Source organism: Theropithecus gelada, chromosome 15 (genome assembly GCF_003255815.1).
Source record: "Theropithecus gelada isolate Dixy chromosome 15, Tgel_1.0, whole genome shotgun sequence".
Taxonomy (NCBI): Eukaryota; Metazoa; Chordata; class Mammalia; order Primates; family Cercopithecidae; genus Theropithecus; species Theropithecus gelada.
In genome coordinates, this window is record NC_037683.1 from 83,778,406 (window position 1) to 83,804,277 (window position 25,872).

At 36.3% G+C, this 25,872-nt stretch overlaps 1 protein-coding gene across 1 annotated transcript in view; it reads left to right on the plus strand.

The window, feature by feature from the left end:
* The window catches only part of SMC5 (structural maintenance of chromosomes 5), a 103,736-nt gene that overhangs the window by 54,602 nt on the left and 23,262 nt on the right, over positions 1-25,872 (plus strand). Inside the window, exons 11-17 of the mRNA XM_025360323.1 lie at positions 517-630; positions 10,012-10,106; positions 10,721-10,853; positions 13,814-13,987; positions 14,091-14,260; positions 18,926-19,049; positions 19,452-19,574. Coding sequence (XP_025216108.1) covers positions 517-630; positions 10,012-10,106; positions 10,721-10,853; positions 13,814-13,987; positions 14,091-14,260; positions 18,926-19,049; positions 19,452-19,574 — 933 coding nt within the window. The remainder of the gene's footprint in view (positions 1-516; positions 631-10,011; positions 10,107-10,720; positions 10,854-13,813; positions 13,988-14,090; positions 14,261-18,925; positions 19,050-19,451; positions 19,575-25,872) is intronic.

The window sequence follows — 25,872 nt, forward strand, 5'->3', positions numbered from 1 at the left end:
ATTATGTTACGGTGATATAAACTGCAAGTTTCTCTTGAGGGCAGTAATAGTTACTAATAAATCATAGCAAGGTTTTTTTTTTTTCCCCATTAGTTTTATAAAGTTTAAAGTTCTTTTTGTTTTTGTACCTATCAGTTATTCCATCTATGAAGTTCTCTTGATTAAGAAAATATGAAAAGTGTAGGGAAGGATAAGAAATGTTTACACTCAAGTCACAATCTAAGACTGTTTGAAATATTTTCAATGTGTTGACTAGAAAGGAACTAAAGTTATTTCTTAGATAGTATCAAAATCAATATGCACTGTTCAAATCTTGGCCTTTGTTTAACCATGTACTGTGTTAATTGTTTCTGAGTAATGGATTAGATGTTTTAAAATAACTCTTTGATTCCAACTTCTTTTTTTTATCTTCTCTTTTCTCAAGTATTACAATCTAATTAAATCCAATTTTAATATAAACATGTTTTAATAATCAGTTGGGTTTCATGAAATTTGACCTTTTGTTTGTTTGTTTAGATCAATATGAAAGATAATAAAAATGCCAAATATATTGAAAATCATATTCCATCAAATGACTTAAGAGCCTTTGTATTTGAAAGTCAAGAAGATATGGAGGTTTTCCTCAAAGAGGCAAGTACTAACCAACATAACACTTTGATTCACTTGACTCTTATCTTTCAGCACTGAAGTTTTAACTTCACTAGAGCAAAATGTGATAGCTAATTTTACCACCAGTTCCCTCTCATGCAAAATCAGTTTTGCTAATTTCTTTCCTATTTATGGCATTGTGGGTCAATTGATTTGCTTTATAAAAGGAAACCATCCCATAATATTCCATCTGTAACATTTTGAAATTATCATTTGAAATTAATGTGAAGAGTAATTCTATCATGTTTTTTTTTTTTTTTTTTTCTTTTGAGACGGAGTCTCGCTCTGTCGCCCAGGCTGGAGTGCAGTGGCGCGATCTCGGCTCACTGCAAGCTCCGCCTCCTGGGTTCATGCCATTCTCCTGCCTCAGCCTCCTGAGTAGCTGGGACTACAGGCGCCTGCCACCGCGCCCGGCTAATTTTTTGTATTTTTAGTAGAGACGGGGTTTCACCGTGGTCTCGATCTCCTGACCTTGTGATCCGCCCGCCTCGGCCTCCCAAAGTGCTGGGATTACAGGCGTGAGCCACCACGCCCAGCCCTATCATGTTTTAAGAAAACAAAACATAATGGACCTTTGGTCTTGGATATCCTTTTTTTGAAAATGTATTGTAATGAACTTAGTTTTACTTTGAAAGGAAAATCAGTACAATGTTGCTTATTAATATAAATAAAACTTCTTTAAAAAGAATGAGAACCCTGTATCTGTCTAGAGAAAGGCCACTGACCAAAAATGTAAGCCACTGAAAGACAGTAATTACGGCTTAGTAGTTAAGAATGTATACTTCGTAGCTGGGCTACCAGGATTTGAATTCTGGGATTGCTTCTAATTCTGGGATTGGGCAAATTGCCTAAATGTTTTATGCCTCAGTTTTCTTGTCTATAAAATGAAGGGTAACATTATCTACTTCAAGAGATGGTTGTAAGGATTAAGTCAGTTAATAAATGTAAAGGTACTTATAGCAGTAGTTATTAACTCTTATTATTGTGTTATATAATCCACATAACATGTAGTATAATATATTGTTAGCTATATATGACATTCTTATATATATATGGTTAGCTATATGTTGTCTGTAAGACTTCCTACTCCTTTTGCATGTCTTTTGTTTCTTTAAAAGGCTTATAAAGAAAAGTTAAGTTTAGATTTTTTTTGTATATGTTGTTTAAACAATTTTGTTAATTGGTCTAAGTGAGGAGAGGATTCTGAATCAGCTCAAGTGGTCCTGTGTTTCTCTGGTACACAAGTGCTTGGAAAGAGTCTTGACTTGCTTTGGCTTTTATCATATTACCCTACTTCTGGTTTGGGAGTGGCAAGGTATGTGAACATAAAGGTGACTGGATAAAAAGGTTGGCTGTATAAAATTATAAAGTAGACTCCAAAAAGTTAAAAATTTGTGTATGTTAGAGGTGTTTAAGCCTAACCAGTGATTTATCAATCTGATGAAAGAGCTCAGTGGAGAAGTCAAGTTGCTTGGGTTGCATGTCTTTTAAGACATGATACATTGTAAAGTGCATGCAGTCAGATGTAATTAAATGATCTCTGTTTTGCAAATGGCCCGCTTAGCCTGTTACTTCTCCTTGTGTCAAAAACTCATTCTGCCTCTGCACTAAGGATTTAAACCATATGTTGATGATACAATATAGATTCCTGATCATTTGACCTGGATTCTTTTTTCTTGTATTGTAACAGTTTTCCATAGCTGCTTATCAGATAGAATCAGAACTTTCTCCTATAATTTGTGTGTGTATTTTAAATTGTGAAATTTATTCTATATGACCTTCTCCTGTAATTGTATATACTACAGTACCATTTCTCATCCTTCAGTAAATTACAAATCATCTTCACGATTTTTGCCATTTCTACATATTATTATGTGCAACGTAAATTTTGCCAAATCTGAGTACTATCTATAGTTTTATTTCTTGTTTTTCTTTCAGTCACCTCACTGTTTGTTACTCAAACAAAATCTTCTAAAAGGAAATACATCATTACAAAGTTAAAAATAAATAATAGGCCTGGTGTGTTGGCTTATGCCTCTAATCCCAGCACTTTAGGAAGCCAAGGCAGACAGATCACTTGAGGTCAGGAGTTCGAGACCAGCCTGGCCAATGTGTTGAAATCCCATCTCTGTTACAAATACAAAAATTAACCGGGTAGGGTGGTGTGCACTATTTTTTCCCTTTGTAATTGTTTGTGTGGAGATACTTTGAGATTGCAGATATTCTGTTCCTCATGAAATCCTACCTAGTAGGTTTAAGAGCCATTAGTGATTCTAGCGCTGTCATTCCTTCTGTGTTTATTAGTTAGCATTCTACCTATAAGAAAGAACTTTTTCTTCTCTTCCATTTATTTGTTTGTTGTATCAGTATAGATTCATAGAATTGTTTTACATATTTTAATTCATTACTTTTTTTTTTTTTGAGACGGAGTTTTGCTCTTGTTGCCCAGGCTGGAGTGCAATGGCATGCTCTTGGCTCACTCCAACTTCTGCTTCCCAGGTTCAAGCAATTATCCTGCCTCAGCATCTTGAGTAGCTGGGATTACAGGTATCCACCACCATGCCCAGCTAATTCTTTATATTTTTAGTGGAAACGGGGTTTCGCCATGTTGTCCAGGCTGGTCTTGAACTCCTGACCTCAAGTGATCCGCCTGCCTCGGCCTCCCAAAGTGCTGGAATTACAGATGTGAACCACCACACCCAGCCAATTCATTACTATTTTAATGCTCAAATTGCCCCATATTTGGCCAGTGAGACCATTTTCAGGTTGACTCCTGTGTCATTTTGATATGTTACCATTGTATTTTGAGCATTTCTTTCTTTTTGCCATAGTAAGATGTTACAGGCGCATCTTGAATGTATCCTTTTGGGCCTTATAATCAGTCCTTTAACCAAAAATCCTATTTTCTTTTAGACACCGAGCTCTGGATACTAGGTGTTTTCATTGCTGCTGGTATCTCATTGCTTCTAAGTCCTAACATGCAAACCCTTATGTCTATATTTATTTCCATATTTATCTAGAGACTAGATACCATATGTGCACCATGAATTCACGCTACTGCTTGCAGTCCAACTTTGGAGTACCTTCTAGTCTTTCTCCTTTGCATATTTGTAATTCTCTTCTGTATTAGTGAAAAACATAGCTCCCCGTACCGTCAATATATTTAGTAATTTGTTCAAGCCTAGAATCCTCTGAAAATAGTTCAAGAATTGCTAATCTGTGCTACCATGAAATTCCTCCATCCCACCATGCCTCTATTAATGTCTCTCAACATTTTTTCTTTTTCATTGTATAGGTTTTACACATCTCTTGTTAAATGTGTATTTCACTGTCTAATTTTAAAATACATTTTTTAACACATAAATGGGTTTCTAAAATGCATTTTCTAATTGTACATTGCTAGTACGTAGACATATCGATTTTTTTAAACATTGACCTTATATCCTGTGACACTATTGAATTTACATTAAATTCTAGTACAGACATACAAGAGATATAACAGATTTATAAAGCAAATATTGCTGTAAAGCAAGTCATAACAAACTTTTTGGCTTCCCAGTATATATAAAAGTTATGTTTATACTATTTATGTCTATTAAGTGTGAATAGCATTATGTCTATAAAATGTACATACTTTAAAAACACTTTCTTGCTAAAAAATATTAACAATCATCTGAGCCTTCAGTGAGTTTAATCTTGTTGGTAGTGGAGGATTTTGCTTCCATATTGATAGCTGCTGACTGATTAAGGTGGTGGTTGCTGAAGGTTGGAGTGGCAGTGGCATTTTCTTAAATAAGGTAACAATAAAGTTTACCACATTGATCAACTCTTCCTTTCACAAAAGATCTCTCTGTAGCATGCGATAGCAATTTTACCTATAGCAGAATTTCTTTTTCCTTTTTTTTTTTTTTTTTTTTGAGACAGGGTCTTCCTCTGTCACGCAGACTAGAGTGGAATGACCTCCCAAAGTGCTGGAATTACAGGCATGAGCCACCGCGCCCAGCCTAGAATTTCTTTCAAAATTGGAGTTGATCCTTTCAAACCCTGCCTGTACTTTATCACCTAAATTTATGACATATTCTAAATCATTTGTTGTAATTTCAACAGTGTTCCCAGCATCTTCACCAGAAGTACTTTCCATCTCAAAAAACCATTTTCTTTGCTCATCCATAAGAAGCTACTCCTTCTCCATTCAAGTTTTATCCTGAGATTGCAGCAATTCAGTTACATCTTTGGGCTTCACTTCTAATTCTAGTTCTCTTGCTATTTCCACCACATCTGCTGTTACTTCTTCCAAAGAAGTCTTGAACCTCTCAGAGTCATCCCTGAAGGCTGGAATCAGTTTCTTTCAAACTTCTGTTAATGTTGATATCTTGAGACCTCCTCCCATGAATCAAACATGTTCTTAATGGCATCTAGAATGATGATTTTTTTTTTTTTTTTTTTTGGAGACAGGGTCTTGCTCTGTTGCCCAGGCTAGAGTGCAGTGGCACAATCTTGGCTCACTGCACCTGCACCTCCACCTCCTGGGTACAAGCAATTCTGCCTTAGCTTCCTGAGTAGCTGGGATTGCAGGTATGTGCCACCACGCCCAGCTGATTTTTGCATTTTTTAGTAGAGATGGGGTTTTGTCATGTTGGTCAGGCTGGTCTCAAACTCCTGACTTCAGGTGATCTGCCCACCTCAGCCTCCCAAAGTGCTGGGATTACAGGTGTGAGCCACCGCACCCGGCCAATGAATCTTTTTTAGAAGGCTTTTTGTTTACTTTGCCCAGATCCATCAGAGGAGTCATTATCTGTGGCAGCCATAAGTAGCCTTGTGAAATGTGTTTCTTAATAAGACTTGAAAGTCATAATTACTCCTTGATCCATGGGCTGCAGATTGGATGTTGTGTTGGCAGACATGAAAACAACATTAATCTACATGTACATCTCCATCAGACCTCTTGGGTGACTAGGTACATTGTCAGTGATCAGTAATATTTGGACAGGCGTCTTTTTTTTCTGAGGAGTAGGTCTCAACAGTGGGCTTAAAATACTCAGTAAACCATGCTGTAAATAGATGTGCTGTCATCCAGGCTTTGTTGTTCAACTTATAGAGCACAGGGAGAGTAGATTTAGCATAATTCTAATGGGCCCTAGGATTTTTTGGAATGGTTAAATAAGCATTGGCTTCAACTTAAAAGTCAGTAGATGTATTCATCCCTCGCAAGAGTCAGCTTTCCTTTGAAGTTTTGAATCCAGTCATTGATTTCTTTTCTCTAGTTATAAAAGTCCTAGATGGCATTCCCTTCCAATAGAAGGCTGTTGGTTCTATATTGAAAATCTGTCATTTAGTGTAGCCACCTTCATCAGTGATCTTAGCTAGATCTTCTGGATAACTTGCTGCAGCTTCTACATCAGCATTTGCTGTTTCAGCTTACACTTTTATGTTATGGAAATGGCTTCTTCCCTTAAACGTCATGAACCAACCTCTGCTAGCTTCAAGCTTTTCTTCTCTCACCTCTTTCAGCCATCAAATAATTGAAAAGAGTTCAGGCTTGCTCTGGATTAGGATTTGGCTTAAAGGGATGTTGTGACTGCTTTGATCATCTATTCAGACCACTAAAACTTTCTTCAGATCTGCAATAAGGCAAGTTTGCTTTCTTTTTTGTGTGTACACTGGAGTAGCACTTCTAATTTCCTTCAAGAACTCTTCCTTTGCATTCACATCTTGGCTAGCTTTCAGCCTAGCTCAGCTTTTGTCATGCCTTCCTCAGTAAGCTTTATTTTTAGCTTTTGATTTAAAGTGAGAGACATGTGACTCTTCTTTTCCCTTGAACACTTAGAGGCCATTGTAGGGTTATTAATTGGTCTGATTTCAGTCAGGGAAATGTGTGTCAGGGAATAGGGAGACCCAAGGAGAGGGAGAGGGACTGGAGAACAGATGGTCATTGGAACAATCAGAACATACACATCATTTATCGATTAAGTTCACTGTCTTACCTAGGTGTGGTATGTGGCATTCCAGTTACAATGACAGTATCAAAGATCATAGATCACTATATAACACATACAACAGTAATAAAAAAGTTGGGAGAATTACCAGAATATGACACAGAGACACAACAAGATGAGCACATCCTATTGGAAAAATGGCACTATAGACTTTTTTTGACGTAGGGTTGCTGCAAACCTTGAATGTGTTAAAAAAAAGTTGTTTTTAAACGAGTCAAATTTAGTAGTGGGGGGTTGTATACCAACTTTAATGACACTATGTTAATAACTTCTGATAACCCACTACCATTGGACCAGCCAAAAAAAAAATGTTTTTTAACGCAATATCTTTGAAGGTCAGTAAAGCAAAGCACAATAAAATGAGGTATGCCTATGGTTGCTTTGTAGAGTCCATAGGACTTTCTGTGTAGAAAGTCCTGTCTTTTGCACATAGGTCATTTTACTTTTTTTTCCCAATCTTTTATTTCTTTATTGTGCATTATTACATTTACTCATACCTCCAGGACAGTGTTGAGGAGAAATGATGTATTAGTCCATTTTCACACTGCTACAAAGAACTGCTTGTATTAGCCGGGCATGGTGCGGACACCTGTAATCCCAGCTATGCAAGAGGCTGAGACAGGAGAATCACTTGAACCTGGGAGGCAGAGGTTGCAGCGAGCTGAGATTGTGCTACTGCAGTGCAGCCTGGGTGACAGAGCGAAGACACTATCTCAAAAAAAATAAAAATAAAAAAAAAAAATAACTGCCTGAGACTGGATAATTTATAAACAAAAGAGGTTTAATTGACTCACAGTTCTGCATGGTTGAGGAGGCCTCAGGAAGCTTACAATCATGGCGGAAAGCGAAGAAGTAAGGCACATCTTACCTGGCAGCAGGAGAGAGAGTGTGGGCAGGGAACTGCAACAGACTTTTAAACCATCAGATTGTGTGAGAACTGACTATCATGAGAACAGCGTGGGGGAAACTGCCCCCATGATCCAATCACCTCCCACCAGGTCCCTCCCTCAGCATGTGGGATTGTACTTTGGAATGAGATTTGGATGGGAACACAGAGCCAAACTATATCAAATGACAAGATTGGACACCCTTACGTGTTTCCAGACTTAGGAGGAAAGCATTTAATATTTCATCATTAGGTATGAGGTTTGCTGTAGATTTTCCACAAATGCTCTTTGTTAGATTGAGAAAGTTCCCTTGTCTACCTGTTTTACTGAGAATTTTTATCATAAATGGATGTCAAGTTTTGTCAGATGGTTTCCTGCATCTGCTAAGATGATCAGATGGCTTTTACATTTTATTTTGTTAGTATGATAAATTAGATTGGTTGATTTTTGACTGTTACATCAGTCTGGCATTCCTGGCATAAACTCCACTTGGTCATGTATACTGTTCATACATTGCTGGATTCTGTTTACCAGTATTTTACAAAGGATTTTTGCTTTTGTATTCCTGAGGGATATTGGTTTATAGACTTTTTTGTAATGTTTTTGTCAAGAGTTTGGCATAAGAGTTATGTTGGTATCATAAAATGACTTGGGAAGTGTTTCATCCTTCTGTTTTCTGCAGAGTCTTGGTATTATTGCTTCCTTAACTGTTTTATCAAATTTATCAGTGAAAACATCTTAGTATAGACTTTTTCTACATTAGAATTTTTATAGCAAATTGAGTTTCTCTAATACATGTAAAGGCTATTTCAGCTTTTTTTTTTTTTATCTTGCTTTAAATTTGGCAAATTGTGTTTTTAAGGATTTTTTTCCAATTCATCTAAGTTATTCATGATATTAGTTTTTCATGATATTATCTTTTTAATGTTTTAGGATCTTTCATCAGTAAACCCATCAGTGAATTTTTCATTTCAGCTACTGCATATTTTAGTTCTAGAATTTTCATTTAATTCTCTTTATTCTGTCTGCTGAGATTCTCCGCCTGTTGATGATAATAAACCATAGTTTTCTTGAACATGTATATATATATATATAAAATAGCTACGTTAAACTTCTTTGCTAGTTCTAACATCTAGGTCTTTGTGGAATCAGTTCCTCTTAGTTGCTTTTTCTCTTGACTATGGTGGCATTTTATTCTTATGCTTAGTAGTTGGGTTTTTTGTTTTTGTTTTTGTTTTGAGACAGAGTTTCGCTCTTGTTGCCCAGGCTGGAGTGCAATGGCGTGATCTCGGCTCACTGCAACCGCCGCCTCCTGGGTTCAAGCAATTCTCCTGCCTCACCCTCCCAAGTCGCTGAGATTACAGGTGCCCCATACCACACCCAGCTAATTTTTTTATATTTTCAGTAGAGACGGGGTTTCACCGTGTTGGTCAGGCTGATCTTGAACTCCTGACCTCAGTTGATCTGCCCACCTCGGTCTGCCAAAGTGCTGGGGTTACAGGTGTGAGCTACTGTGCCCAGCCAGTAATTTTTTATTATATTCTGGAATCATAGGTAATAACACTGTAGAGACTGGATTCAATTGTCTTCTTCCAAAGAGACTAGAAGGCAGTTAACTTAGCTGGATTTAAACTCCAAACTCTGTCTGTCAAACAATGGACAGCAACTGAAATCTCCGGTCAGTGGAGATGGTGGTTGTTGTTGTTGTTGTTGTTGTCGTTGTTGTTTTAGTTTTAGCCTTCCACTTATTGCTTTCCTCCAATCCCCTGGAATTTTTGCACTCATAGTTCATGGGGCAGCCAAAGATTTAAAATCGATGGGCGTTTATAGGCAGATTTTGAGGCTTCTCACTTTGCAGCTCCCTTCTTCCAAGAATTTACCCTCTCAGTTTACAGTCGTTCTAGTCACCCCAAACTCCATCCTTCCATCCTATGATCCCTCCAGCCAGAAAGACTGCAGCTTTCTACCGGAATTCTTTCCCCACTCCTGATGCTCCAGATTGGGGAATGCCCCCAAGCCACAAGCCACATAAACACAAATCTCACCTAGTGCTGTTCTTTCAGATATCAACTCCTTTCCAACTTCTTTCTTTTGTCCATCTCCAGTGCCTTAAAATAATTGTTTTTAGGATTTTGGCCAGAGTCTACAATCATTGTTTGTAGAAAAGTTAGTCCAATACAAGATAATCTGCCAATAATGTAAGCATAACTATCTCCCTTCTATATTATTTTGAAGTAAGTCCCAGACATTCTATTTCACCTGTAAATATTTTGGTATGTATCTCTAAAAGAAGTGGACTCTTTTTATAAAAACACATAACTATAGTATTATCACAGTAAAAAATTTATACTAACATCTAATATGCCATGTTTGAGTTTCTTATCCATCCTACAAATGTCAGTAGGAATATAGTAACTATAAATCGTTTCAGTAGAGAATATATGGTAATTAAAATAATATTTTCTTTTCCCTATATTCAGGTTCGTGACAACAAAAAATTAAGAGTAAATGCTGTTATTGCTCCCAAGAGTTCGTATGCAGACAAAGCACCTTCAAGATCTTTAAATGAACTTAAGTAAGTCTTGAAAATATTAAGATTTATTTAAATATTGAATTATTCAACATTTATTGTTACATAAATAAGCTATTACAAGCTGTATTATTTCTTTTTAAGATCTCTTAAGTCAAATATAAGGAAAAATTTAGGCATAAGACCATGATATAGTTAGCACACAGCGAGTGTGATGCGATATGATGTTTCAAATTTGCAGAACAATACTAAACTATTTAATAAAAGATGCTAAAGTAGTTGGTTAGTTATTGGGAAAACTGAAATGATAAATTATCACTTCATAATGCAGAAATAATTTCCAAAAGGACTAAATGTAAAAAATTTTAATTATAAAATAATTATAAGTAAATATCTTAACTTGGAATATAAATAAGCATTCTAAACATAATGGAAGAAATTTAAAAAGAGTAGTTTGTAATCATAAAAAGCTTAAGCTTTTCTGGTAAGTGAACAAGTCATAAGTGATTTTTAAAATATAAAAAAAAGAAAAAAGACTTTTCCTGTGTCATTGTTGAAATAATGTGTGTTTTACTTATTGTTTTTTGGTGGTTTATCAACTCTCAGTTCTTTTAATGATATTTTAAGAAGAAAAATCTAATCAATACTTTTCCTTTCAGACAATACGGATTTTTCTCTTATTTGAGAGAATTATTTGATGCACCTGATCCTGTAATGAGTTACCTTTGCTGTCAGTATCATATTCACGAAGTTCCTGTAGGAACTGAAAAGACCAGAGAAAGAATTGAACGGGTAAGGAAGTAGTGAATCATGTACCAAAAATGTAGTTTTGTTAAAACTTCTTAGCTAAAGGCAAGCAAAATGTTTCAGAATTTAAGTAAGTCTGTTGTTTTAATCATGCAAAAATTATCTTTGTATTATTTTCCATATGACATAAAACATTGACTGTTAACTAATACATTATGAGAGGAGTGATGAGGAGTTAACTAGAATAAATAGTTAATACATTTAGGGTAATTCAGTAAAGTTAAAACCTGAAAAGAGATACCTGGTACACTAACCTGATTCTGCCTTGCTTGGTAAACCTATGTTAAAGCATTGTATTAGTAGTTTAGTCTTTTAAATTATTATATGTGAGATTATTTTTAAGACAAATTATACTTTAGAATGGCAGACTGGGGTATAAAACTGTTTTTGGTCAACCTTCCTTTTCTTAAAACTTATAATTAAGATTATCTCACGTATGAATGACCACTCATAGGATTTGTTTGACTAGTACATACAGCCACAGAAACTCCTAGTTTCTGTATTCTGCTAGTACTGTTTGGAATTTTATTCTTTAAAGCAATCTCTGTGACTCCAAACCCCATGCACTTTTATCACAGGCAGAAACAGAAAGGAAATCTCTCCTGGAACAGGTTTTTCCAATATTAATACCAAGTTGCTGTATTAATACTGCTTATAAGCATCTAATAACCAATTATAGACCTGACTACTACTTATAATATTGAATTTATTAAAAAATATGTTTTAAATTTCTAACAACCAGTATATAAATATTCCTAAGATGATTCATTTGGGGGCTGTCTATACTTCATTAACAGAAGATAGAAAAATGAGAGCTCATTACCAACTCATTTCGCAAAAACAAGTCACTTACAGTAAGTTGCCTGCCTTTGGTTAGAATTGTATCGTATTATGGTAATCATTTGTGAAAACCAAAAGTAGAAGTTTCTGTGTGAGTATACTACTTTTTTTTATTAATTCACTGAGGTTTAGAAAAGAGGACAAGACCATATGCATAGACCAAACCAATTTTTGTCAAAGTTTTAAAGGTAGGTGGGGCTCTCTCTGAAAGTAAGATTAGTAGGACTTTTTTACTAACGCAGAGAGACAATAAAAAGGTTGATAAGGACTTTTAAACTTCACTTTGGGGCAGAAAGGAGCAATTACTTTTTTTGGAAATTTATTTTCCTTTTTGAACATTGCTTCAAGTTGAGTTATTTTCGTGTACTTTTACTTTTAACATTTTAAGTCACCTACGGAGCTTTGACACTGCTGTTTGTACTAGAGAAATAGCTTTGGAATTCATATTATTTATATTAAAAGTGAAATTCTTTTCTTCCCATTTCTTTTTCAGGTGTTTTCATTAATCTTAATCACTTTGGTGTTATATACTATATTTTTTAAATTCTCAAACACATCAAATACCTTATTGTCCCAATGCCTCAGTTCTATGTTGTATATAATTTATGATGATATACTTTTCAGACATGTGTATGTACAAGAAAACCAAGTTAGAAAGTGTTTCAAGCACCTAGTAAAGATTATCTTAGCTATCTTTCAGAAGATGAAAACCTTTATTGAGGAAATTTACTACCTTGATATCCGCAGTCCTTCTGTTTGAGACAATAATGGCTAGATAATGGCAATAATGGCTGTATCTCTTCCTCAGAATATAATAAAAATATATTCTTTATGTTTTCCTTTATTATTAACTCTTAACATTTTACGTTCTCTAACAGTATACCCTATTTATGGAATTGTTCTCTCATTAATTTCTAAGATTCTCCCTTTGGTTAAATTGTCTGCTGACTTATTCAGCTTGAGATGTCACTTTTATGGGAAGTGCCCTTCCTTCACTAACTCTGTCAGTTCAAATCCAGTTTAAAACTCATTTTTAGGAGACTTCGATATGCTAAAGTCATCCAGTCTATCCCTTTATTTCAGATTAGTCGGGAGTTAGGATTTACGCCTGTTGACCTAGTGTGCTTAAATATGTCTTACCTCTTCACTTAGACTATAAACTTCTGGAAGGAAACAAGCCACAGTAGTATTACAATAGTATCTAAAGGTTTTTAGAGATTGGAAACAACCTCTAAAAATGCTCTGCATTGCAGCAGCCTACTCTATAAATATACAGAAATAGATCAACTAATGGTATGCTTATGGTATTTATAATATATTTTAGTTTATGAAATCCATGTATAAATTCTTGAGAGAAAAGTTCTAAAAAAACTTTTAAAATAAGAAAAGGCTTTGAAATCTATGAAAAATGTTTCATTTGATGATTATTCTCAAATACACAGGAACTAAACATAAGATTATGTATCTTCGAACAGTATAACTGAGAGGAGGGGAGAGTAAATGACTTACCCAAGATAGCATAGTTAAATGTACTGAGCACCCTTCTCTCCTGGTATCTCTTCTTTAGATGTAACAAAGCTCCAAAACTACTTGGGAGAGTCATATAGTGGCGTAGAAGTATAGCTGACTTTGCTAGTTGTATGGGCCACCTTGTTTGAAATTTTGTTGGATAGGTTAAAAAAAAATTGCTACACTCAGTGGCTCACACCTGTAATCCCGGCACTTTGGAAGACCAAGGCGGGAGAATCTCAGAGGCAGGAATTCAAGACCAGCCCCCATAGGAAGCATGGAAAAACTCCATTTCTACAAAAATTTTTTTTAATTAACCGGGCGTGGTGGCACATGCCTCTAGTCCCAGCTACTCAGGAGACTGAGGTGGGAGGATCACTTGAGCCTGGGAGGTTGAGGCTGAAGTAAGCTGAGATCGTGCCACTGCATTCCAGCCTGGGTGACAGAACAAGACCCTGTCTCAAAAAAAAAAAAAAAGGTATATCTACTGTATTTTGATCCTCCAAAATTCAGTTGGTCTGTATTTCTAATTATTTAGTACTTTAAAACATATAATTTATATTAGATGTGCACTAATTGTTGTTTTTACATTATAGGTAATACAAGAAACCCGATTAAAACAAATTTATACAGCAGAAGAAAAGTATGTGGTGAAAACTTCTTTTTATTCAAACAAAATTATTTCTAGTAACACATCTCTAAAAGTAGCCCAGTTTCTCACTGTCACTGTGGACCTAGAGCAAAGAAGACACTTAGAAGAACAGCTAAAGGTTGGTTAATTTGATCCAAATATTAGAAAATATTAACTGGATTTCTAATACTTTCACTGGAACGGGTTTTTAAATATGTTAACAATTTTTAAATATTTTATAGGAAATTAGTAGAAAATTGCAAGCAGTGGATTCAAGGTTGATTGCCTTACGTGAAACAAGCAAACATCTGGAGCACAAAGACAATGAACTTAGACAAAAGAAGAAGGAGCTTCTTGAGAGAAAAACCAAGAAAAGACAACTGGAACAGAAAATCAGTTCCAAACTAGGAAGGTATCTTTTAGCCTGTTCGGGGGGAGGCACAAATTACTGTATGGGAGAATATTAATTATATACTGTAATAACAACACCATTTCCACAAGCACGCTTTGTAGTAATTTAATCTTTAATCTTACTACATAAAATACAATTTTAGTCCATAGGGCAAAAGGAGATGAATGTTGAGTGTTACAAGTTCTTCTGTTCTTTGATCTGTTATTCCAGTCTCTGAACTCCTTTATATGCTTAAAAATTAATGAGGACCTTGAAGAGGTTTTGTTTACCTGGATTGTATTTATTGATATTTACCATATTAGAAATTAAAACTGAGAATGTTTAAAATATTCATTAATTTATTTTTTTAGGTAGAGATGGGACAGTAATTTATTTTAAAAATGACAAGCCCATTATATGTTAACATAAAAATGTATTAAAAATAACTGTTTTCCAGACAAAATACATTTAGTGAGAAGAGTGGCATTGTTTAACATTTTTGCAGATTTCTTTAGTTGAAGTCAGTAGGTTTTTCCCTACTTAATTCTGTATTGAGTTTGTAGTGAAATGTTTGAGTTGAAGTATGTGAAGGAAATCCGGCTTCCCATAAATATGCAGTTGGAAAAGGGAGGAGTATTTTAGACTTCAGATAATTGTGGATATTCTTCTTTAATACTACATCAAAACTTGCCAAAGTGTAGTTTATTAAAGTTTAATTGCAGTGTAGAGTCTGAAACCATATCAGTGATCTTGCGTACTCTGTTACATTAAAATCCATTGCACTTTAGATGGCGCTTTTACTCATGAATGATTTAGTTATAGCATGCATTGGTCATTTGGAAAATACTGGTTCATCAAGTCACATAGATATTTCAAATGAACTTTATCATTGGCAACAAATGTCAGTTATTTTCCTTGAAATGACAAGCTCCCTTTATTCCTTTTTGGAAAAAGAAAAATGACCAAATAGCCAAGTCCAAACAATTATAGTTTGTCATTTTTTTAAGTAAAAATGGTATTCCATGAAAAAAGTGTCTAGTATAACTCCAAACTTAATCACACAAGTGCTTTTCCTTGAAACAACATTTATACTTTTGAATATTCTACAGATGTGTAATAAGTACAGCCTGCCCTCTATATTCGTGGGTTCAACATCCGTGGATTCAACCAACCACAGATCAAAAATATTCAGAAGGCCAGGTGCAGTGTCTCGTACTTACAATCCCAACACTTTGTGAGGCCAAGGCGGAAGGATCACTTGAGTCCAGGAGTTTGAGACCAGCCTGGGCAACATGGCAAGACCTCATCTCTTTAGGCAGGGCAGGGAGGAGGGAAGAAAGAAAAATATTCAGGGTGACAAAAATGGATGGTTATGTCTGTATGGAACATGTACAGACTTTTTTCTTGTCATTTTTCCTTAAGCAATACAATATAACAACTATTTACATAGCATTTATGTTGTATTAGGTATTATAAGTAATCTAGAGATAATATAAAATATATGGGAGGGTGTGCATAGGCCATATGCAAATACTACATCATTTTATATAAGGAACTTAAGCATCTGTGGATTTTGGAATCCTTATGGAGTCCTGAAACCAATCTCTGATGGATACTAGGGGATAACTATATTATGTACGTCCTATGTCATGACATTGAATATTAAAAATATATGTACTTGAGATTTTGAGGTTTAATAAAATTTATGAATTTTACTGCTTCATCAAGGATATTAAGGGAATTTGGCATTTTTAAAAATTTCAAGTGCATGGCAGTGAAGAATCTAAGAACTAGTATACTTTGGTGCACTAGTTTTGGTAGACTTACCTTTATTCTAAAGCACTAGCATTTTTACTCTCCATTGCTTTTACACCATCAGTGCAAATGTCAGCATGGTGAGAAAGGCAAATGATGCCCTGTTATTACCATGAAAACAGTTTTTAACTCACAGACTCCTGAAATAGTTTCAGGTATCCCCAGGAGTCTGTGGACCACACTTTGAGAACCACCGCCCTACATGATTATCCAAAACACTATGTCCATTGAGTTCTGAATGGTAGGAGAGGGGAGGGGAAGGTGTAGGCAGAAAAATTGTCAAATTGGCTATTTTCTCTCTCGTTCTGAAACAGAGTAATAGGGAAAGAGGTTATATTGATTTTTACAGAATAGATTTGACACCTGAGGGTTTATCTCATTTAGTTGCAGTCTTCCTTGTGACAATTAGAATTATGTCTGCTTGGCCTTAATGGGTCACAGAATTCTGTGCAGAATATGAATATAGTATTGTCGAATGTCTTTTTTTTTGGGGGGACAGGGTCTTGCTCTGCTACCCAGGCTGGAGTGCAGTGGCATGATCACAGCTCACTGCAGCTTTGAACTCGGGCTCAAGCAATCCTCACGCCTCAGCCTCCTGAGTAGCTGGGACCACAGGTGTGCACCACTATGCCCAGCTTATTTGTAGAGATGGGGTCTTGCTATGTTGCTGGGGCTGGTCTCGAACACCAGACCTCAATCAGTCCTCCTACCTCAGCCTCCCAAAGTGCTAGGATTACAGGCATGAGCCACCACATCCAGCCAAAAGTCTTTTCTAAATGGAAAACTACTGGCTTGTTGTGAAAGCCCAGTCACCCATTCTCAGAACGATTGTAACTTTTAGATCTTTTGTAGAAACCAGAATATATAAGGTAGGATAAAAGCTATTAGGGTATCAAGTCTGGGGAAAAGGCACATGGTTTCCAGTTTCAAGGTTTTTTCCATATCCTACCATAACACAGCCCACAGCTTTTTGTTGTTGTTCTGACTTCTTGTCTATAGACTAAAGGTAGATATTAGTGACATAATCTTTAATAATAAGTAACAGCTCATCTTGAATAAGGTATGTTTACTTTGACTTAATATAGTTTGTATTCCTAAACACAGTTAAAAATTGAATCATATTTGAAATGTATTAGGAAGATTTGTTCTTTGTTTATGTTTTTTTTTAAAGCAAACAATTGCCCATTAACTTCTATTTTTAAAATTGGTAATGTGCCTTGGTTGTTTAAAGCAAGATGTATCTATTTAGTCTAGCTTCCCAGAATTTTTTTCAACTTTAAACCTTTTTTTTTTAAACTTTTAACCCTTTCCTTCATTCCTATTCAATCTTCTGCAAAATGTTCAACTTTTACTGTGCAACTGCTGTATTGAACCCATTGTCTAAAACTAAACTTTCTCCTCATAAAGTAATGTTGATTTTTCACAGTGAGATGACTTTTCATACCTGTTACTAGCCTACTATCTCCTACTTCTATTCACTTTGGACTACTGCAGTGGTGATCTAGTTAGTGGACTCTGCCTGACTGGTCACTTCTCTATTTAATTCATCCAAAAGACTGTTGTAAAATATATTTTCTTTCCATGTTCCTACCACATTCAAGAATATTCATTATGAGGCCGGGTGCTGTGGCTCACGCCTGTAATCCCAGCACTTTGGGAGGCCCAGGCGGGTGGATCACTTGAGGTCAGGAGTTTGAGACCAGCCTGGCCAACATGGTAAAACCCTGTCTCTACTAAAAATATAAAAATTATCCAGGCATGGTGGTGGGCGCCTGTGATCCCAGTTACTTGGAAGGCTGAGGCAGGAGAATTACTTGAGCTGGGAAGTGGAAGTTGCAGTGAGCTGAGATTGTGCCACTGCACTCCAGCCTAGGCAACAGAGTAAGACTCCTATCTCAAAAAAAAAAAAAAAAATTATTATGGCTTTCTACAGTTACTACATGAAATTTAATTAAACACTACTCTCCTTTAGGCAAACTTTTATGATTATTCAAAATCTTGTTTCGCTCTACCCATTCCAACTTTTCTCCCTCCCCTCCCCCAACATACCCTTCCTTGTACCATTCTGGCCACTCTCTACAGCACCCACTGAACTTATTTATTATTGCTTCCATCCTTTGTTCTTTTCCCTTGGAGGCAACATGATGTAGTGGAAAGAACATGGACTTTGGTACCAAACACATCTTAACACTTAATATCTGATTTTAGGCAATTCACTTACCTGAGGCTTAGTTTCTTCATCTTAAAATTGAGAGCATACTATTAACTTTTAGGATTATTGTGTTGTGTTTTATTTTTTGTTTCTGTTTTTTAGCTATTGACTCTCCCCACTTACGCTCCTTAAGGGAAGTGACTGTTTTGTAAACAATATTAATAGCAACAGAAACAACCTGTATTGATTGATCAGTTATGGGCCAGGCACTATATTTAGTGTGTTATATGTGTTACCCCCCCCATACGTAAGGAAACAATGTAGTACCTTTTTAAGCTTCACCACAGCCCTATGGAGGAAGTACTGTTATTATCTATAATTTATAGATGAGGAAACTGAGGCTCAGAAGAGTAACTTGTCCAGAGTTAAACTGCTCATTAGTGAATGGCAAAGAGGCAACAAAGCCATCTTTCTGACTCCAGATCCTAAATAATTAACACAGGCATTACCTGGACTATGCTGGGGCACATAATATATCTCAACAGATATTTTTTAATCCTGACTGATCACACAAAATGATTGTTTAATCTAGGAACTAGCAGTTCATATATCTGAAAAGTATTGCTAAATATATCCCAGAAAACTGCGGGAGACCGAAGAATTTGGGCTCAATGCTTGTGTTTAACCCTGATTTCTTCATCATTATATGTGTCATACAGTTTAAAACTGATGGAACAGGATACTTGCAACCTTGAAGAGGAAGAGCGAAAAGCAAGTACCAAAATCAAAGAAATAAATGTTCAAAAAGCAAAACTTGTTACTGAATTAACAAACCTAATAAAGGTAAGGTATTGTTTTAATTTTAGTCATTTTTTTACAGAAAATAGCGGGTAGATAAGATAGTAAAACCTTTAGAGGGAGGGAAGGTTTTGATTAAGGTTTTTGACATTTTGGTTATATAAGCAAGAGATCAGTTTCAGCTTGCTTAGTTGCTTGACATTTTCTTTAGAGGTAATAAATAGGATAAAAGCACTCATTAAGCTAAATGTGTTTATTCCAGATGACTCCCTTAAAAACAAAGGAAAATACTTTCTAAAAAATTGTTATAAGAACTGTTTGAGAGAGATGTCAGGCACAATAGGAAAATTATTTTTTCATGGTTTATAATTTTGTTTTACAAAACTATTTTTTATTTCTAAAACATAGGTAACATAAAAATTAACTCTTAGGGGTTTTTGTTCCTAGATTTGTACTTCTTTGCATATACAAAAAGTAGATTTAATTCTCCAAAATACTACAGTGATCTCTGAGAAAAACAAATTAGAATCAGATTATATGGCCGCATCTTCACAACTCCGTCTTACAGAGGTAAAATGTTTGCCTTTACTTTTTATTTTGAGGTTCTAACCTCAGACTAGTTTGAAAATATGTATCATGTGTCATCACTAGCAATATATAGTTTGTTGTTTTATTCTATTTAACTTACAAATTTAATGCATCATGTTGATGAGGAAGCAATACTTAAAATACTTAAGACTGGTTGAGTAACTTCAGCAATTTAATCTTTTGTTAATATCTGACTGTGAAATGATAAACACAGAAATACTGGGTGGAAGGGAGAACATGTGATATACCACATTAACTTAAAACCTAAAGGAGAACTGGCAATAAGATGGTAGTGACAGTGGCATAGTTTTTGAATCTCCAGAATCCCTTCCCAAAAATAGAAGAGCAACTAGAATAATGTAACAGCAAACCTATGGACAACACGTATAACAAAACTAAGTTTCAAGGTATCCATACGGGTGTACTGCAGTACTATTCTGACACTAACCATCCTGAGTCACTATCAAACTGTATACCATAGGGGCACGGTTCCCTTACTTCAGACACCATCTTCAAGTTTAGGGGTCCCCAGGTCATTTGTATTTCTGACCAACTAGCTACAAATTCAGGAGTTCCTATGACCCCCACTCAGATTCAGTAATTTGATAAAACAACTCAGAATTCAAGAAAACACTTCTTAATGATTATAATTTTATTATAAAAGATACAATCAGGACTAGCAAAATTAAGAGACACAGGGCAACCAACATCTTGGAGGTTCCTAAACTCGAAAGTTTCTTTAGTCTTTTCTTGTGCAATTAGGGTGCATCACCCTCCTCACACATCTCCTGATTCATCAACCAGGAGGCTCTACGAAGCTTCAGTACTCAGTTTTCTCATTGGGGTTTCATTAGGTAGACAAGGTTGATTGAATCATTGGCCATGTGATTGAGCTTGATCATCAGCCCTCTTCCCTGGAGTTTGGGAAGTTGGGCTGAAATCATGTGGCTCAAAGACATGTGTATTGCTCAAATCATGCAGTTGATCTTTGTGGCATTTTCTACCCTCATCCTGAGTCTTATTCTTAGCATTAACTCAGGAGTGATCCAAGGGGCTCATGAATATTACAGACTTTCCTGTTGCTCAATTCCAAGAACTTTAGAGGAACCAGCAACAAAGCCCAGTCAAATTCTTTATTATACAACACCTGTGAACTCCAGAATACAAGTGGGTAAAATAAATCAGCAGCAGCATCAAGACTAGCATAGTATCAGCAAGGGAGGGCTCAGAGAATCTAAATATCAGATTGCCAGCATCTTGATCATATCTAAAGGTCCTATTAGTTGTAGAACGCTTAGAGACCAATTTGAGAGCAACTAAAACTGGGAGGCAACTTTATAGACTTCAGAAAGGCTGGATAGTGCTGGGGTGATCTAGCCTTGTGAACTCTCAAACTAACTGAAACTCCTTTGCAGAACAAAACTCCTTACTGAAGAGAACTAGAGCTACATGATAAAGGAGATCATAAAATATCTATTCTATGGTTATAAGTCTGACAGTGTAACTAAAGCACATTTCTCTGAAAATGTAAGAAAGGAAATAATGCAAGTAAAATAGAATATATTTACTGATTGTCCTATAGATATTTTCAGGAAATAAAAAGTTATTGCTTCAAATTAGATGTTTTGGGAGAGGAAGATAAGGGAGAATTTCAAAATTATTTATAGTGGGGAGCCAATAGATAGTATCCCCCAAAATTATTAAGGACATAAGGATATTATGTAAGATATTTGCATGATAATAACCTTTGAAATAAAAATAAAAGCCTTCCTAAATACCAAAAAAATATACAAAGACAAGAGACTGGCAGGGCAAAAAGATCACATAACTAAAAACTAGATATTTTATTTACAGATGTAAGAGACATAAAAACAAATACAACATAAAACAGTGGCAGAGCTAAGCCAAACATCAGTCATATTATTAAATGCAAATGGATATAATTCACCTATGAAAATATTTTTTGGAAGTAAATTCCAACATTGTGCAGAATGTGGGAGTTACATCTAAAAGAGTTTGAGAAAGCTTTAAAATAAAAGGATGAATGGGTGCAAGGGATCTTTTCGGGTGATGGAAATGTGAAGTTGGACTGTGGTGGTGTTTACCTAGCTCTGTAAATTTACTAACAGTCATTGAATTGTACACTTCAAATGAGCGAATTTTATGGTATGTAAATTATACCTCATGAAAACTTAAGTAAATGGAGGAGCAAAGGTATACCAGGCAAATGGAAATATAAATTTTAAAAAGCTTAAATATCTCAATATGCCACTATGGAGTGATATATATATATTCTTAGGTCTAAAAAAGAAAGGAGAGAAAACTTTATAGTATGTTACTATCAAAGAAAGGATCAGGGAAAGTGATTACTATGCCTTTATGTTGGCTTATTTAAAAACTACAGTGATAAACCAGAATCTTTTTTTTTTTTTTTTTAACTGGGGGTGGGAAATGACAAGGTTAAAAGCTACACTCATCTAAATAGATCTTATATTTTTTCCACTTTGGAACCATCTGCCAACAAAACTAAATGAAATTTTCCAAAAAGACAGGCTTAGTAAAAGCACAGTGAAACAAATGCATCTAACTTTGTTTTGTTAGCGACATAGCCTAACAGAGAAAAGTTATTCCAAATGACTATAAAACACTGTAATGATTCTAAGGGCAAAAAAAAAAAATTGCAAAAAAAAATCATGTACTGTTTTCAGTAATCATAATGTTAATATTTGTAATGTTATTCTGAAAATATAGAGTAAAACAAATAAGTAGTTACGTTAATGTAATTACTGTTTTTAGCATAAGAGAAAAGGGATTCAGATATAGAAGAAGAAAAGTAATAAAACCTTAAAGCTTTTAATTTGAATGTAAATATCAGAATGAACTCAATGTGTTTTCTCAAAAAAACAAACATTTCCTAGCTTTGTCTACTAAAAAGACCTAGATTATGACCTCTCAATACTATTTTTCACTAAAGTGGCCCATTGGAAAAATGGCTGATTTCAGGTCCAGGAGAAGAAATGTTTATATAAGATTAACCATGATCATCTTGTCATAACAAAAATCAAAGAAATTATCACAGATGACTTGGTTATCAACAGGACCCAGGAGCCTACATGAAGAATCTTTTACCCACCATACATGAAGAGATAATAGATGGAAACTTATAAAAAATGTCTAAATGTACAAGTTTATATAATGATGCTAAAATAAAATAATATTGGTCACTTGGGAGGATACTTGGGAACTGACTCGTGAATTTGAAAAATGGTTAGAGAATTTTGCATTTATCCTGAAAATAAATAAATGATGAGAAATTTCTCTTTAAAGAAGTAATTTATAAACAAGAAAGGAATTAGGCTGTTACTACTTTGCAGCTGCTAATGAATCAGATTACATTAGTTTCCAGCATCACAAAAAGATAACCAGATATTTATGTGTATCCTAATGAAAGGACACACCACCAATATGGAATAGGGTATCTCTTCTCACACTGCTAAAAAGAACTACCTGAGACTGGGTAGTTTATGAAGAGGTTTAGTTGACTCAGTTCCACAGGCTGTATAGGAAGCGTGGCTGGGAGGCCTCAGGACACTTAACAATCATGGTGTAAGGTGAAGGGGAAGCAAGCACATCTTACCATGGCAGAGGAAGAGGGGGAAATGTTACACACTTTTAAACAACTGGATCTTGTGAGAACTCACTATCACAAGAACTACAGGGGAAATCCGCCTCCATTATCCAATCACCTCCCACCAAGATCCTCCCTCAACATTGGGAATTACAATTCAACATGTGATTTGGCCGGGAACACAGAGCCAACCATATCATTCTGCCCCTTGCCCTTCCCAAATCTCGTGTCCTTTTCACATTTCAGAACACAGTCATGCCCTCCCAGCAGTCCCCCAAAGTCTTAACTCATTCTAGCATTAACTCAAAAGTCTAAGTACAAGTTTTATCAGAGACAAGGCAAGCCCCTTCCATCTATGAACCTGTAAAATCAAAAACAAGCTAGTTGCTTCTAAGATATAATGGGGGCACAGGCATTAGGTAAATACCCACTTTCAAAAAGGGAGAAATCAGCCAAAACGAAGGAGCTACGGGCCCCACACATGTCTGAAACCCTGCAGGGCAAACATGTAAGTCTTAATGCCCCAAAAAAATCTCCTTTGACTCCATGTCTCACATCAAGGCCACACTGATGCAAGGAATGGACTCCCAAGTCTTTGGGCAGCTCCACCCCTGTGGCTGTGCAGGGTACATCCCCCACAGCTGCTTTCATGGGCTGACATTGAATGCATGCAACTTTTCCAGGCATGTGGTGCAAGCTGTCAGTGGATCTACTATTCTGGGGTCTGGAGGACAATGGCCCTCTTCTCACAGCTCCACTAGGCAGTGTCCCAGTGGGGACTCTGTGTGGGGGCTCTAACCCCTCATTTCTTTTCCACACTGCCCTAGTAGAGGTTCTCCATGAGGGCTTTGCCCCTGCAGCAGACTTCTGCCTGGACATCCAGGCATTTCCATACATCCTTTGAAACCTAAGTAGTGTCTCCTCCAAACCTCAACTCTTGCCTTCTACACACCCACAGGACCAACACCTTGTGGAAACTGCCAAGGCTTGGGGCTTGCACCCCCTGAAGTAATGGCCTGAGCTGTATCTTGGCCCCTTTTAGCCACACCTGGAGTGGCTAGGATGTAGGGCAGCACGCCCCAGGGCTGTACAGAGCAGCAGAGCCCTGGACCTGGCCCAGGAAACAAGTTTTCCTTCCTAGACCGCCAGGCCTGTGATGGGAGGGGCTGCTTCTGACATGCCCTGGAGGCATTTTCCTCATTGTCTTGGCCATTAACATTTGGCTCTAATTTACTTAACGCAAGTTTCTGCAGCCTTGAATTCCTTCCCCAGGAAATGGGTTTTTCTTTTCTACTGCATGGTTGGGCTGCAAGTTTTCCAAACTTTCATGCTCTGCTTTCCTTTTAAAGTTCTAGTTTCAGGTCGTTTTTGTTTATGCAAATGACCATAGGCTGTTAGAAGCAGCCAGGCCACATCTTGAGTGCTTTGCTGCTTAGAAATTTCTTCCACCGGATGCCCTAAATCATCTCTCAAGTTCAGAGTTCCACAGATCTCTTGAGCAGGGGCACAGTGCTGCCAGTCTCTTTGCAAAAACATAGCAAGAGTGCCCTTTACTCCAGTTTCCAGTAAGTTCCTCATCTCCATCTTATACCACCTCAACATGGACTTCACTGTCCATATCCTTGTCAGCATTTTGGTCACAACCACTCAACAAGTTTTGAGGTTCCAAACTTTCCCTCATCCTCCTGTCTTCTGAGACTTCCAAACTGTTCCAGCCTCTGCTTATTACCCAGTTCCAAAGTTGTTTCCACATTTTCAGATATCTTTATAGCAGTGCCCCACTTCTCTTGTATCAATTTTCTGTATTAGTACATTCTCACACTTCTATAAGGAACTACCTGAGACTGGGTAATTTATAAAGAAAAGGTTTATTTGAATCACAGTTTTTCAGGCTGTACAAGATGCATGGCTGGGAGGCCTCAGGAAACTTAAAATCATAGGGAAGGTGAAGAGGAATCAAGCGTGTCTTACCATGACGGTGAGAGAGAGTGAATGGGGAAAGTGCTGCACACTTTTAAACAACCAGATCTTGTGAGAACTCAATATCATGAGATCAGCAAGGAGGAAATCCACCCTCATGAGCTAATCACCTCCCACTAGATTCCTCCCCCAACATTGAGGATTATGGTTTGACATGAGATTTGGATTGGGACACAGAGCCAAACCATATCAAATAGTCTTATGAAAAAAATCAAATTGCAGTGTAAGTCGCTAAAACAGGGTTTCTCATCTCAGCATTATTGACATTTTAGAGTGGATAAATTTTTTGTGCTTTTTAGAATGTTTAGCAGCATCCCTAGCCTCTGCCTGTTAGATGTCAGTAGTACACACACACACACACCCCTCACCCCAGTTGTTACAATCAAAAATGTCTCCAGACATTTGCCCCCTGGGGAGCAAAAGTACCTCTGGTTCAGAACCACTGGTCTAAAACTACCAGGTTACAATAAATACAGGAGAGCAAGAAATATATTAGATGACACTGAGGAATACAGTCAGCAAAACCTAGAATATAAGGAACTCTGTAGGGCAAATATTTACTTCAGCACTCTTCAATAGAAATACAGTGTAAACTCTACATGTAACTTTTTTTTTTTTTTGGAGACAGAATCTTCACTCTGTCGCCCAGGCTGGAGTGCAGTCTCGGCTCAC